This window comes from Mustela nivalis (assembly GCF_964662115.1).
Source record: "Mustela nivalis genome assembly, chromosome: 7".
NCBI classification, from domain to species: Eukaryota; Metazoa; Chordata; class Mammalia; order Carnivora; family Mustelidae; genus Mustela; species Mustela nivalis.
In genome coordinates this window covers 8,247,452-8,262,812 of record NC_139026.1, presented here as the reverse complement: position 1 = coordinate 8,262,812, position 15,361 = coordinate 8,247,452, and the positions used below count along the sequence as shown (strand labels likewise).

General features: G+C 43.1%; 1 protein-coding gene across 5 annotated transcripts in view; it reads right to left on the bottom strand.

Moving 5' to 3' along the window:
- Positions 1–324: 324 nt before the first annotated feature.
- Positions 325–15,361, bottom strand: part of ENTHD1 (ENTH domain containing 1) — a 102,396-nt gene continuing 87,359 nt past the window's right edge. For 3 of the 5 annotated variants that reach the window (XM_082739992.1, XM_082739994.1, XM_082739993.1), the window contains exons 6-7: positions 13,133–13,528; positions 2,311–3,439 (exon numbers count right to left, since the gene is read on the bottom strand). In XM_082739992.1, the coding sequence (XP_082596118.1) occupies positions 2,838–3,439; positions 13,133–13,528 (998 nt within the window). In that variant the 3' untranslated portion in view covers positions 2,311–2,837. Of the gene's footprint in view, positions 440–2,310; positions 3,440–13,132; positions 13,529–15,361 lie in introns of those variants that run through there. The other 2 variants (XM_082739995.1, XM_082739996.1) reach the window with 2 other exon arrangements.

Sequence of the window (15,361 nt, the reverse complement as noted above, 5' to 3'; positions counted from 1 at the left end):
AATCTATAGCCTTAAATGCATATATTCTCAATGGTTTGCTGGTAAGAATTCTCTCTAGTTTACTTATTATTCTTACTAGTAAGAATTCTATACTAGTTTGCTTAATATTCTTACTAGTAAAGTTATGCTTAAAAATACCTGCAAGAAACATGGACCTATGAAAAGTTTTTTAAAGGAAACTTTTAGAAGATTTTAAAAGAACCAAGTAGAATTCTAGAAATGAAAAGAAGAATAACTGAATTAAAAACTTAATGGGAAGATTTAGCAAAGATTAGATACAGGTGAAGAAAGAACTGATTAACTGGAAAGGTAAGTTGGAGAATAATCACCCCGATTCATGTAGTAAGTTGTGTAGTATTCCGTGATGCAGTGTCAGGATATCTGAATCTTCCCTTCACATGGTTCAGCAACACATGCATGTGTCTATCTATTTACCTGTCTACATAATAAAGACAGAAACATGTTTAGTAAGAGAGGGAGATAAAGCAAACATAGTAACATGTTAACTATTAGTGAATCTTGATGGATATTTAGATTTCTCTCAACTGTTCTGTCCCCAAATTTAAAGACCAGCAAAAAGGTAGCATTTATAATAGCACAAAAATATCAAACATGAAAGGATTAAGTCTTTAAAAAGAAATAGAAGCCCTCTGTGCGGGAGATTATGAGTTTACTGAAGAACACTAACAGAAGACATAAGTGAACATAGAGATATACCATGCTCATGGACTGAAAGACTAAACATAAAATTTGTAAGAGAACACCCACAGAAACATACAGATATACCATGCTCCTAGATTAGAAGATTAAATTTGTAAAAAAAAAAAAAAATTTCCTCAATCAAAGAGTAAATTTAATGCAACTCTGATCAAAATCAAATAGGGCTTTGAATCACTGTATTGTACACCTAAAACCGATATTACACTGAATGTTAAGTAAGTGGAATTTAAAAAACTTAAAACAAATCTAATAGGATTTGGAAAGAACTTGGAAAGGTGCTTCTGAAATGCATATGGAAGAAGAAAGGGTCAAGAAGAGGAAAACACCCTGGGCTTCTAAACACTACACACTACTGCTTTGTTCAGAGGTAGCTCCTTCTCAGCCTCATTCATGGATTGCTCAATTTCTTGATGATCTTGTTAGAATGCCCCAAGGGCTCAGGCCTTCAAATTCTCTCCACTCTCATACTCACTCCTTTGGCAATTTTATCCAGTCTCATAGATTGAAATAACCACTCATTACTAACCCCTTCCTCCATTCCAATCTAGGTCTCTCTCTCAGACTCAAGTCTCACGTCCAGCTGTCTACTTGCTATCTCCACTTGGGTTATGCAATCTGAGATTTAACCGATCTAGATCGAATGCCTCAACATTTGCCTTATCTGCAACCTTCCTCATTCCAGTTGATGGCAAATTCATCTTGAATTTCAATTGCTCAATCCAATACCTTGGGGTTTGGCTGTCACTCTCCACTATCATATATTTAATCCAATGCATCAGCAAATCCCTAAACGAATCACTTTTGACATACCTTCACTATGTCCACCTTGGTTTGATCCACCATCAGCTCTTATCTGGGTAACTGCCATTGCCTTCTGATTGGCTTACCTGCCTCACCCCATGGCCTCCATCTCTCCCCCAAAGCCAAAACGATCATTTAGAGCCCTAAGATCATTTTTCACCCTAAAATCTTGTCACAGTTTTTATTTCATAAAGGTCAAAATCTCTAACAATGGTCTTCTAGAACCTGTATCATCTGGCACTACTCCTTGCCCTTTCCTCCAGGACCTCAAATCTCCTACGTTCTTTCCTGTCCCCACTTCACACCAGCCACAGTGACTTCCTTGCCCCTCTGCAAATATGCCAAACCTCCTCCCACATCACAGTCTTCCCACTAACAGTTCCACTGGCAGTTCCCTCTACTTCTTAACCCAGTTTGCACAGGGAAAATCAGTTTTGGCTTGGGAATGCACCCAGCATTAGGATATTTTTGAATGTCCCATATTTCTTCAAAATAATCAGGAATTATTTTAGCTTTTAGTTGGTAATTGTCGAAACTGAGTGATGGGTACACAGAGCCCTTGCACTGTCCTTTCAAATTAATATAAAACAGGAATAAAAGCATCTCTGGTGATTCTGGTGTGCAGCAGGGTTGAGAAGCACTGGTCTATGACCCCCAAACTAGATCATTTTCCCATAAATATAACAACTGAGACATTTCTACTTGAAAGGCTGTCAAATTAAAAAGATACATGTTAGATGAAAAATATTAAATTTATTTTCCAAATACAAGAAAAAAGTATGCATTTGAATTCACTTTGCAATATAAATTAACATAAAAACTCCTGGTCAGTGTCTTACTTGTCTCAGCTTAACCCCCAACCAACAGTGGCAGCCACAAGAAGGGAAAGATTGCTGGCCCTTGGTTTGGGGAATCTGAAACTTGGCACGAGACCATAGGAAACATCTATCCAGGCTGTGAAGGGCTTTGGACTGCCTGCTTATCCAAATGCTCTAGAACAGCCTTCTGTAGTTTGTCTTCCCACAACCTCCACTAATGTTTAACGTATCTTGAGGTAAAGTCCAAAGCGTGGAAGGATGAAAATTCTCTTCAGCTTCAAAGGAACATTAGTTCATATCTAAATCTGACATTATCAAAGGTGATACCTTTTCTCTTTAAAAAAATAAACCAAATGAGTTTATTGGTTTGAAAGAGATTGGTTAATAAGCCTGACAAGGAAAAATCAAACCACCACCTTATAAGAATCTACAGGAGGTCATCCTAGTCTTTGGGAAGTGGAACCACGTAAGTTCTATCAAATATGGCTATGGAGCTTATTAGATGTGATCCGACGTCCCCTCAGAAGACTGGGGAAGCTGTGAAGATTTGCTTAGTTGTGGACTATTCCCACTCATGCTCACCAGATGGCTACTGATTACACGAAGTTCCCGTATCACCACGTTCAGGTCTTCGTGTAGTCTGACTACGGCATTTTTCACCTCTCCAAGGAGAGCTTTAATGGAATTGCTTCCCTCAGGCTCTTTTGGCAGGCCTTCAGTTGGCTGAAAACTCGGGCAGGACAGAGAGGTAAAGTGGTCTACATTTGCAGTGGGAAACTCTGCCCAATTATGGCCAGGAGCAGGACTTGCCTGCTTCCTGGCAGACTCAGAGTTATCTGGAAGACGTTGCAGTAGATTGAGGTGGTCATCTTCCTCTTCATCAGAAGACACTAGGCCCCTAGGAGCTAAGGGGTGATGCGCCCTGGCTCTCTTATCTTTACCCTTAAAGGAGGCAGAAGACTGCTGACGGGACAGAGTCCAGAAGGAAGGTCCAGCCAAAATCGGGTGAAAGAGATGAACAGACTTTTCTGGAGAGGCTGAGTCAGGAGGTGACAGAGATAAAGTAGAAAAGGAGGACGTTCCTTCAGAGGTGGTTGAAACTGAAAGGTATAAATGGGAGAGAAAGATTATGCAATGTACAAACGAGAGTAATAAATAATTTTACAATGTATAATCCTATGGGCAAGGTCTCAACATACACTCCTTAAAATGGTATATGTTAAATATTCATAATAAGCCTAAATAAACCCAAAGCAGGAAGTGGAGAAAATCCAAAGAGGTATCCTATACCACTACCGCCATGGAAATGAAGCTAACAAAGTACCAATATTCGCCTTGACTCTGAACTGTGCTGGACATATTTTTACACTACACTTACCAGAGAGCAGAAAAGTAAAGTATTACACCCTATTCTACTGACTGGTGGCATTTTAAATTGGCATTTAAAGTAGACAGTGTGAGAAAGCTGTAACTTAGATTCCTTCTTCTTTTTTTTTCTACAGAGAATATTATGGCAAAATGAACAACCAACTACAAGAACCCGAAAGCTATGAAACAAATTTCTTTCTCTAACTGCTCAAACACAGTCGAGATTAAACTCCAAACAACCTGAGATGGGAAACATTTGAGTCCATGTATATAATTTTTTTTCATCAAAAAATAATAAATAAAAAGCATTCTAAACCTGTTTTCCACAAAACTAAACATTTGATAGCCATTTTAACTCCATTTCAGGCAAAATCATACTCTCCTCTTTTGCATTCATTCTACATCGTTATTTCCCAACCCGTGTTCTGAGGAACGCTGTGTTCCTTAAGATGTAAAAAGATGTTTGGTGAAAACAGGATTGTAAAGTCAGATAAGACTGGGTAATTGCACACTGTGCCTCCCTTGAGGAGTTTAATAATGAACATTAGCACATTGGAAGTTCTGAGAAATCTACAATAATTTATTCAAGGGGTTTCCAAACTTCCTTTGACATAGAACCGTTTCCTGTCTTGGAATACTTACTTACACTCATGCGTGCATTAGTGTACGAGTTCCAAAACTCGTACAAATCCAGTTCAAATTCCAGTTCCAACATCATTACAGCTAACTAGACTTGTTACTTTAGTAATAATTAAAAAAAGCTGAGGTCAAAGAACAGGGAAATTAACACCGACCCCTTAACACACATGACTTACATATTATTTTATTTGCTTTACATATGCATGTCCCTTTAAACCAAATTGAATCTCCTGTAAAATAAAAAAAAAAATGACTGGGGCAGGCGGCTTCTATTTTCTGCTTCAAAGCTCTCTGAGGCCCATCTCCAGCTTTTAGGAAAAATTCCAATCACAAGACATTGTGGGGGTGAAATGCGTCTTCTCAGCCGATGCAGCAGCAGGGCACGGAAAGGAAAACGGGAGCTTCATCGGCACATGGTCGAGGCCAGAGGAGCGCACGGAAGAATCTAGGTCAGCCTCATCCTGACGTCTGTCGTCATCGTGCTGAATAGACGGCATGATGGTGATGGGCGCCTCGACGCATTCGGAGTCACACCGCCGCTCTGAGTGTGCTCTGTTTGGGCGACAGTTGTCCCCTAACATGTCCCTGCCCCATTCTTCTGGGTTGGTTTCCATACCCGATGTCTCTTTCTTGGTGTACCCTCATTTGGGGGTAGCCCATTGTCCGGCAGTTCACTGAGAAAGGATAACACAGGTGTGGCAGTCACGTGGGGCGACACGATGACAATAACCTGGTTCACTTCCACCGGCTTTCTCTGGATGCTGGCGGTTCTCTGAGCGCCCGGAACATGCGGCAGCAGCACTCGGGAATTCGTCAGAAATGAGGTTCTTGGACCCAAGCCCCCTAAACGAAATAAAAAACTAGGGTCGTGCCCAGGAAGCCGAGCTCCAGCCGGCCTCCAGCTCTTTCTGATGCCTGCCCAAGTCGGAGAATCCCGGCTTTCTCCTCTCTGTCCACCTTTCTTTCCCGTTGGAGCTGCAACTGCTGCCTAACCGGCTTATCATTGTTTACAGTTTCGTAGCTTCAATTCACAGGCTCTTGCCCATAAAAAGCCACTTTATCTCTAATTGCCGCACACCAATTTACTTTTGTTTCCAAACACACCACAGCTGTAGCGGACACATGACGCTCTCTTCAGGCTGCCTCCTGCCCATTGCGTTATCCTGCTCGGGCTCCCCCTCACTGTAGAAGGCTCTGTGACTCTCCTGTTGACATTCGTCCTGTCCATACAGTGCAGCCACCAAAGCTGCAATGCAACAGAGACGCGGCGAGAACGGGCTGCCATTTAAAAATCTCCCTGTGTGATAGATGTATGCCAATTAATGTCGCACTTGCTTAAAGATAGCACCTATAAAATGATTCCAACTGCTCATGTGTTATCTTTAACTTTTTATACTCACGGAAAACATCAGACCCGTTGATTATTATATTGTAACTTTAAATTTCAGAAGCATTTAGAAGAACTGCCTTGCAAAAATATAATGACAAATGTGTTTCTAGAAACATTTCTAAACTCTCTCCAGCTGTAGTCGTAAATGTAAATTTTTCTGTTAGCGGCAGGTCCTTAGTCAACTAAACACTTCCAACTACTCACTGTAGAACAGAGGAAATTTTTATTTTTTGTCCAGTTCCTTCCTCTCAGTTTTCCTGACATATAATGACTGTCAAGTTAACTGTGCACATGAAATAAGACGTTCTGGTTTTGCTCAGTGATGTAAAAAGTAGCATTTTACATAAGTGTCCATAGCAAAATTATTCGTAATAGCCAAAAAGTGGAAACAACTCAAATATCCATTAACTGATGAATGGGTAAATACAACATGTTTATCTCTGCAGCAGGCTATCACTCAGCCACAAGAAAGAGGGAAGTACTGATTTATGTGACAACATGGATGAACTTTGAAAACACGGTGCAAAGGGAAAGAATCCAGACACAAAAGACACATATTGTATGATTCCATACCATGAGAGGTCCCGAGAAGGCGAAAAGAGAAAGTAGATTACTGGTTCCGGGGGAGCGCTAGTGGGAGGGAGGAATGGGGAGTGACAGCTAATGGATGCAGGACTTCTTTGGGGTGATGAAAATGTTCTGGAATTAGTGGTGATGATTGAAAATTTCTGGCGATATACTAAAACCTACTAAATTGTACCCTTTAATAGAGCACATTTTCTGGTCCATGAATTAGAGCTCAGTTTTTAAAAACACAATATTTGAAAATTTACTTTAATGTCATTATTAAAAATAAACTATATGAAAGAAACAGATTTAGGAATAACATAAAATTTGAGAGAAATGCCAATGAGTCCGCCCCTAATCACTAATACTAAATTGTTATTGGGACGATTGGTTTATTGGATTAATGATGACTTCTCTTACTTATCTGTGAACTGTAAATTTGGTTTGTTGAATATAAAACACCAACTCCGTGTGTCTTTTTGTCTGCAAGAAGGCAGGCAGGAGCTGTGCGGCTGGAGGACTTGCTGGGGCCGAGTCTGGGGGCAGCGCCGCGGGTGCCGCCCGGACTTTCCTACCGGTATGATTAGACTCGCTTCTACCCTCCACTCTGCCCGCTGCTTCTGAACCAGCCTGACCGGGAGCTCAGGGTCAGCTGAGCAAGTCTGCAGAGCAGTTTTCTACCATTTTCCCCATTTCTTTTTGGAAAATGTTCATTATTTTGGCTCTAAAGATTTCCACAAGCAAAAAGTTAAAGGGCATGTGCATGTGTGTGTGTGTGTGTGTGTGTGATGTGTGGTTTCTTTCCTTAGCAAAGATGGACTGACAAACAGCTCTACCGAACAACCACTACTGACATCCAGGTACAAAAATGGGATCAATGAGACAGAAACAAAGGCTGGAGCCAGGGAGAACACTCACCGCTAACCCAGCACGAGAATGTATAGATTCGTTTCCTCCCCCCAAATTAGAAAGTCAAGTCCAGCGCAGGCTAACACGCTTCCCTGAACTGTGGCTCGTGAATATAATGATCTGACTTCCATGTACCTACTAGTTCCCTTTTTCTTCCAGTGTGCGTGACAAACGATCTAATGACCTAAAAGAATAGTTGGACCTACAGCTAAATAACTTAAAATTTAAACAGAGGAGGAGAAGGAATGGACTTTTCTAGGAACAGAGTTATTTAGCATCAAAAGGTCAAGGAAGTTGCTGCAGCAAATGATTCAGTGAAAGTATCAGAATGAAAATATTAACGTGTATTGGGCGGCTGCCTTGCACAGTCCCCCAATGGCTGAAATCCGCTACACTGTGAGTGCGGAAATCTTTTAAAATGTACCCAGCTCATTATCTCCAAAGAGTTTATACCACCAGGCCTGGACCCTTCATATACACAAATACTTCTTAGAACAGTAAAAATAGAAAAAACAGAAAACAGACGCTGTCTTTCTAGCCTTGGTCACCCTACACCCACAGACACTAGCCATCAACCCTACCTCATCATTTCCTGAATTCCTCAACCACGAGCGCCTTCAGCGCTTTCTGGAACAGGCCATCACGTAGAACGGCCCTGCTCTGAAATCTTGCTTTCCAAGAGGACATTTTCTTGATTATTTCCAGCCCTCTTCTTCCTTTTAATGCATCTATACTTTGGCCTCATTGAGCCAGAAGATCCAAGGATCCGTGTACTTTCTCTCCATCAACGCCCACCTGCCTCTCCTTTCTTGTCTTCCCCCATCACCTCCATTACCCCCATTACTTCCCCCATTACCCCCTCCACGTTTTTTCCGCTTTATCTGCTGCTAATTCCTAATCTAGGAGTCATGCTAATTCCTAATCTAGGAGTCAGCAGACCTTTCCTATAAAGGACCAGATGGTAAATATTTTGGGCTTTATGAGACCTACAGCCTCTACTCCAACTAGTCAGCTCTGTTGTTGTAGCACAAAAGCAAACAGAGATTACATGTAAACCAATTGCTGTGGTTGTTCCAATAAAATCTCACTTACAAAAACAAGGAGGGGCCTCATTTGGCCCCAAAGCTATGGTTTGCAAGCTCCGGTCCTAATCTTATTTCAATTCAAATATCTACCTTTTTTATTCCTACCCCGAGGCTGCTCAGCACTATTGGAGAAAAGGATCCGGCAAATTAGGATTCCTACAAATAACGGTGCCTGAATCAGGGTCTTATTGGCTCCTTCTTCCCTTCTCTGAAGTGGCTATTCTAAATCTTACCCGTCTTTTTACCGCAGTTCTACGACTCCAAACCCCTCTGTCTGGGCAGGTGACATCAGACAATAAGATACGAAGGCCATGACACATAATGTGTGGGGCAAAAAGCTCCACACATCTCAGTTATTAAAAACCACGAGCTCCTTCCCTCACATCTGATACATCCTTGCCCCTCCTTCGGTACAGGCCCTCGGGATGAGGTGAGTGTATTCTATTCTGGGTTCTAGCCCACCTGCTTGCCCCCGGCCGTGCCCCATCTCAGGCTAGTGCCCCCCCCTTGTCTCCTGTCTCCCACTCGGTGGTTTCCTTCCCAGCGACAGCCCCTGCAACAGCCCCTGCGGGGCTCCCTGTCCCAGTTTCGCCCCCTCCATGACAATCCTCCACATTCTCTGACGCTAGTTTTTCTAGAACGCATATGAAAAGCCACTCACCAGGCTTAATACCTTTAAGTGACTTGCATTCTCTTCGAAATAAAGTCCAAAATAAACTCCTTAACCTGGCCCACACACCTCCTCTGTCCTGGCATATTTCTCCGGTGTTTGATTCTGTTATTTCTTCATGCACACTTTCCATTCCTGTCTTACTAGGCTGCTTTTAATTCACTTATTAAATACTGGGTACCTATTACGTACACGACACCGAGTTTGGTGCTGGGGATACAATAGTAAACAGGCAGACAGGGTCCCGTCCCTCAGGAAGGGCTACTCCACTCGGGTGGGGGGCGGGGGAGACAACAAACAATTCAATACCTACATAATTAGACTATACTATAATTAGACTATACTATAATTAGACTATACTATAATTATGTAGGTATTGAATTAGAATGTAATGAATTCGAATGAGCACACGCGCTAGGAGGATAATTACAGGTACTAAGACAACATATAGAGGGAGAGGATTTGAAGTAATCGAGGGGCTCAGAACATCTTACACAAGTGCTCTTTGAGCGGAGGGTGAGCAGGAGCGAACTGGGGAAGGGGTAGATCAGAAGTGTTCCGGTCCGAGGGAACAGCAGCACAAAGGTGGCCAAGCCATTTGGTTTACTTGGCAAACAGAACACCAGGCTGCTGGGGGAGCAGCAGGTTATTTGATTTCTAGGAACGCGGGGAGAAGTCTGGGGTTCCAGTGGGGCACAGAAGTCCTCATGTTGTCTGGCTGCTCTGTGGAGAAGGACTCGGAGCTCCCTAAAATCTCTTTGGACAATCACAACATTACTCCTCGGCCTGGAATGCCCTTTCTGGAAGGATCAGAGTTTCCTCATTCCCAAGAATAAGCAAGGATCTCCTGGGGACTTTTGGGAGATAACCGGGATGGATCTGGAGGGTTAGGAGGGGGCTGAGGGCCTCGAGCTTGACAAGTAGAACTAAAAATACAGACGCTGGAGTAACAGCAAACTCTTTTGCTGGCACTCGACGCAGGCAGGTCACACGAGCAGTGGCTGGGCTGAGGCCGTGAGCCCCGGCAGTGGGACTCCAGGGCCCGAGCCGCTAACAGCTCTCCGATTCAGCCTCTCTTTACGCTGGGTCGGAACATATTCTCCGTCTCCATTTTAAAATCCAAACTATGAAATTTTTCCCTTAAATAGTCATATGCATTTTAAAATTAGAATAAAATTGAAGTTTATAGGGACGCCTGGGTGGCTCAGTTGGTTAAGCGGCTGCCTTCGGCTCAGGTCATGATCCCAGCGTCCTGGGATCGAGTCCCACATCGGGCTTCTTGCTCGGCAGGGAGCCTGCTTCTCCCTCTGCCTCTGCCTGCCTCTCTGTCTGCCTGTGCTTGCTCGCTCTCTCTCCCTCTATCACTGGCAAATAAATAAATAAAAAATCTTAAAAAAAAATTGAAGTTTATATTTACCCACATATTTATCATTTCTACTGCTCATCCTTGCCTCCCCCCTCCCCACACACTGGGGTCTTCTTCTCCCTGTGTAGTTTAACAGTCAGTCAAGGATCCAGGCAGAGTTTACAGACAATGTGGGGTGGGGTTCATCCCTTCCGAGTTTTCTTCCCTGTTGGGATTTCCCACAGAATTGCCCAGCTCCCCGGCCAGCATTGAGGTTCTCTTTTAATATTTCGTAGGACTGAAGTGTGCCCTCAGGGTCTTAATGTTGGCTAATGTATGTTTCCACTCTGGAACGTGCATATCATTCTTCCCTTACAGATGTTAGTATTCTGATGAAATCCTCCATGTTTCCCTCTGTGCTCTTGGTCTTATTCACCCCAGTTATCCTAAAGTGCCTGTCTTACAATGTCAGTACTAGCTTATCTGTGGGTCTGCTTCTGCTGTCTGTTTTTCTTCTGGATTCTGAGTGCCAAAAATCTTGTGCGAAAAATGACAGGAGCTCTTAGGAAAGGATTTCGCTGTCATCTAGAAGACAGATGGGATACAAAGGAATGACTTTGCTCCAGCTGGAGCTGGGTTTCAGCATTTGTGAGGGCTGGTCTAGTTCTGGTTTGCGCTTCCCCCTGGAAGGTCGTTCTGGTGCTCATGGGGGAGCCTGTCAGAGATCCCGGCTGAGAGCATGGAGTCCTTACCGGAACTGCTATGGCATGGCCGATCCTGCGCTCCAGCCCGTCTCCTAGCCCCAGGAGAAAGCCAGAATCTCTTTTTAGCATGTTGGGCCCTAGAAGCTGCTTCCTGTTTAGTATCCTGGCACCACATCCAGAATGTGTGCAGCTTTAGCAGGAGGCAGATGTTTCTCAGGAGGAAGTTACGCAAAGACTTTTGGGCTTTCTCCTCTGGACTTCCTCTCCTCTGGAATAGTGACCCTGGAGTCCCTGCTACCAGGGAGGCCCTGAACTCCAAGCCTGTCTCCCAAGGTCAGTGAGACCGTGGAGAGTCCAGGCCTCTGACTTTCCCTCAGTTTCTATGATCCTACTCTGCCAACAAGAAAATGATCCACAGTGGGAAAACTGAGGTGAATGTGGGACCAACTAAAAGTAAACTAGTTTCCTACTTCGTTCTCACCACTCTTGATGCCAAATGTGTGGGTTTTACACATGGATTTCTCTCATTCTCTGTATGTGACAAAGACATGTATAGGACACTTGGGTGTCCTACGATTTCACTCCACTCTGACATTACCCAGAGTTAGTGCAGACCCAGAGATTAAGGGCTCGATTCCTTAATCTCAAGACTCAAGTCTCAAGACTGCCCTGTGCTTTAGATGCCAATCAAAAGTCCATGCTTCCCATCTCTCTGACCTGCTGTCTGTAAGTTGACGGATCCTATGATCCCCTCCTTGGGTCTGATACTTCACTACAATGGCTTGTGGAACTTAGGAAAGTGCTTTACTTATTATTAGTGGTTTATTATAAAGAACACAACTCAGAACAGCCCATGGGAAGGATGAGCAGGGCAAGGTATCGGGAAGGGGCCCAGAGCTTCCTGCCTTCTCTGGGTGCACCACCCTCCCAGAAACTTCATGTGTTTGCCAACCAGGAAGCTGTCTAAACCCCACAGTCTGAGGCTTTTTATGGAGGTTCCATTATAGAGATATGACTGATCAAATCATTGGCCCTGGGTGAATAACACAACATCCCTAGAGGTCAGGGGCTGGGGAGAAAAGTTCCAACCCTCTCACCACCTGACTGGTTACCCTGGCAACCAGCACCCAACCTCCAATTGTCACCTCAAGTGTCACCTCAGCATAAACTCAGAAAGGGAAGGAAGGGGCTTACTACAAATAACAAAAATATAATTCTTCTCACCCCTATCACTCAGGAAATTCCAAGAGTTTTTGAGGCTCTGTGCCAGAAACCAGGGATGAAGACCAAATTCACATTACTCATTATATCAGAACATCACAGTCCTTTTCTGGAGGGTCCTAACCCATTCTGTGTTTTCTACCTTGGTTGTTACAGGGCTTCAGACCAGCTTTTAGTTTTCCAGCTTTAACCAGCATTGTCCACGGGAAGGTTAGAACAATACTATGTACTTCATTATAAACAGAAGCAAGTCTTCCTTGCTAACTGGCTTTAGAGGAACTCTCAGCTAATTTTCATAACTAAGTGTACTTGGTACACAGGCAATGGCCAAAAACTATTTTCAATGAACTTTTGGGGGTATTTGTGGAAGAGATGAAGTCAAAGTAACAACTTCCCAGTGGACAGCCATGCACCAAAACCATCACAGTCACTGTGACCAGTACGGCGTGGTAGGGAAGAGATTCTCCACCACTGTTTTGCAATCAGTACAGCCCTTTAAAAAAGGCCACACGTACACATGCACACACATATATTGTGTGTATACACAGCAATAGACATAATAACTAATTCTTTTTTATACAGTCTTTTAATAAGTAACCTAAATGTCTAACAGGAAGCTATTATTTAATGTTAGTTCTTTCTAATTTGTTCGGCATTAGAATCGCTCAGAACCTGTACTTCAGCCAAGCACTTGGAGCCTCGAGTTGATGAAGTGCCTCTTGGATCTTTAATAAAAGGGGTGTTTTCCCAACAAAGAAGTCCCTCACTCTGGCACGTACATTTTAATACCACTGGATGGGGAGAACCAAAAACAGGGCCAGAAAGCACAGAGAGGTAACAGATGAATGCTTCAAAAGAAGGATGTGTGTGTGTGTGTGTGTGTGTATAGACTCACCCCATGTGGTCACAGACTTGAGGTTTTCCTCGTCCAACTGAATAACGCTGGATTGGGTTGGCTTCTGAAAGTCCTTACTGCTTAGAATCTCCTTCACTGGGTTAAAGGTTTTAAATGAGGGAGAGACATAAAGTGTCTCTACAGAGGCCTGGTTGTAGAAAGTAGACTCTGACTTTGACACCCTTAAATTAGGGCTGATAAACTCCTCTTTATCCGGTGACTGAAATGACGGTAAGGTTGTCAACGTTTCAAAACTTTTTGCAACTGACTTCTTTTCTAGAGGCATTTGCAAAGGGTGTTCAGTTACAGTATTTGTAATGGTACTGTCCGATTTCTTGTCCAAACTCACATTTGTCTGCCAAGATGGGCTCTTTGCCGAGGGAGCAGGCACAGCATCTGTAAAATAACAAGTAAAAACTATGGTCAAAAAATACAGCGGAAAATATTCTATTCAAAGTCCATTGCAATTTTACTTTTTTATATTTTTTATTTTTTTGAAGTAAACTACACCACACGTGGGGCTCAAACTCATGATCCTGGCTCAGGCTCCACTGACTGAGCCAGCCAGATGCTCCCAAATCTCTTGCAATTTTAATAAATCAGATTTTTTAATGCCATAACAGGATTCTCTATTTAGTTGTTTCTACTTTCTTACTATGTTTCTCTCGTGCCTATGGAAAGTATACCCTGGCGATTACTGATGTCTTAGTCATTTGGTGGCCGTTTCTCTCTCTCTCCTCACTAAAACACAAGACAAGGAAAGCTTCAAATAACTTGTCTTTAAATATTTCTCTCTTCACCCACTTATCTGTCTCTGAAACCACTATATTTTTAGTACCTTCAAACATTTGCCTTTTACAAGATAAACTAGAGAAAATATGCCACATCATACTGGTCTATCCCTATAGAACCTCCAGCTACCAAAAAAAAAGAGAGTCTTTTCCTCTGTAACAGAAAAAAATGTCTTCTTGGGGCACTTGGGTGCCCAGTCAGTTAAGCGTTTGACTTCAGCTCAGGTCATGATCCCAGGGTCCTGGGATGTAGCTCTGCATCAGACTCCTTAATCAGTGGGGAGGCTCCCTCTCTCTCTGCCCGCTGCTCCCCCTGCTTATTCTCTCTCTCTCACTATCAAATAAATAAATAAAATATTATTTTAAAAAAGTCTTGTCCTAGTGTCTATGCAGAGCCCATGAAAGAAAACCCAACTTTAGGTAGCAGCCTAATTTTAATAAACCCTTTGTCTACGCGGGAGAGCAATCTTTCAGAGCAGCTGTGATGATTACCAAAATGTAAGTTCCATTAGGTCAGAATCCTTGTCCATTTCATTCATTCCTATCACCACAGTGTACCTAGACTATGACAAAGGACCTGGAATGTAATGGAGAAGTAATATCTATTATAAATAGAAAGAATTGAAAGGAACAGATATTTAAGGTGGGTCTGATACAGAAAGATCTATTGAATCTATAAATTATGAGCCTGGTCCAAATTTCTAAATGCCAATTTTTATCAACACTCAGTGCTAGGGCTTTGCTCTCCAGAAGTTTTACCTGAAGCAGGATATGGAAGAAAAGAGAATTATTTTAAGACATAGAGTTGATGAAATGAGAGGCATAACGAGACAAGAGTGGGCAAAAGGAAGATGAAATCATCTGAAGCTTCCAGAAGAGAAGAAGGTACAGGAACTGTGTAACCCACTGTCAATGGCTGACATCATCACCTCCCTCACAACGCACGTTTATCTGCTGTCACCATCACGGTCAGGCTTTGAGTTTTTAAAGAAAAACAAATTTCCTTTCACTCTAAAAACCTTCCTTCCCCACTTCATCCACCGTCGGAGGTCAGCCTGGGCAAAAGGGCTGCTGGGACGCCCCAGCACTGGGCCTCACCGCCGCTGTCAGGCATTCTGTTTTTTCCAACCCTCTCAGCTGCAAGCTTTCTCATCTTTGCAGATTCAATTCGAGTTTCACGTTCTCCTGCCCTAATCCTTTCCTTGCCCTATCCTGTTCTGGTCTTTCTTAACCAAGCCCTGGTCGGAGCCCTGCGACTCATCAATACATTTCATCTTGTCTCTCCCTGGTCTGGCCCCCACCCGAGAACAGGGCCCTGAAGAGACACTGGCAGGGGTCCTGTTTGTGCTCCTTAAAAGCACAGCCCCTAGGATGTGTTCAGTGAATGCCTGTTGAGGAAAAGAACAAATCAAAGCACAAGGATAAAAGAAAAAATAAT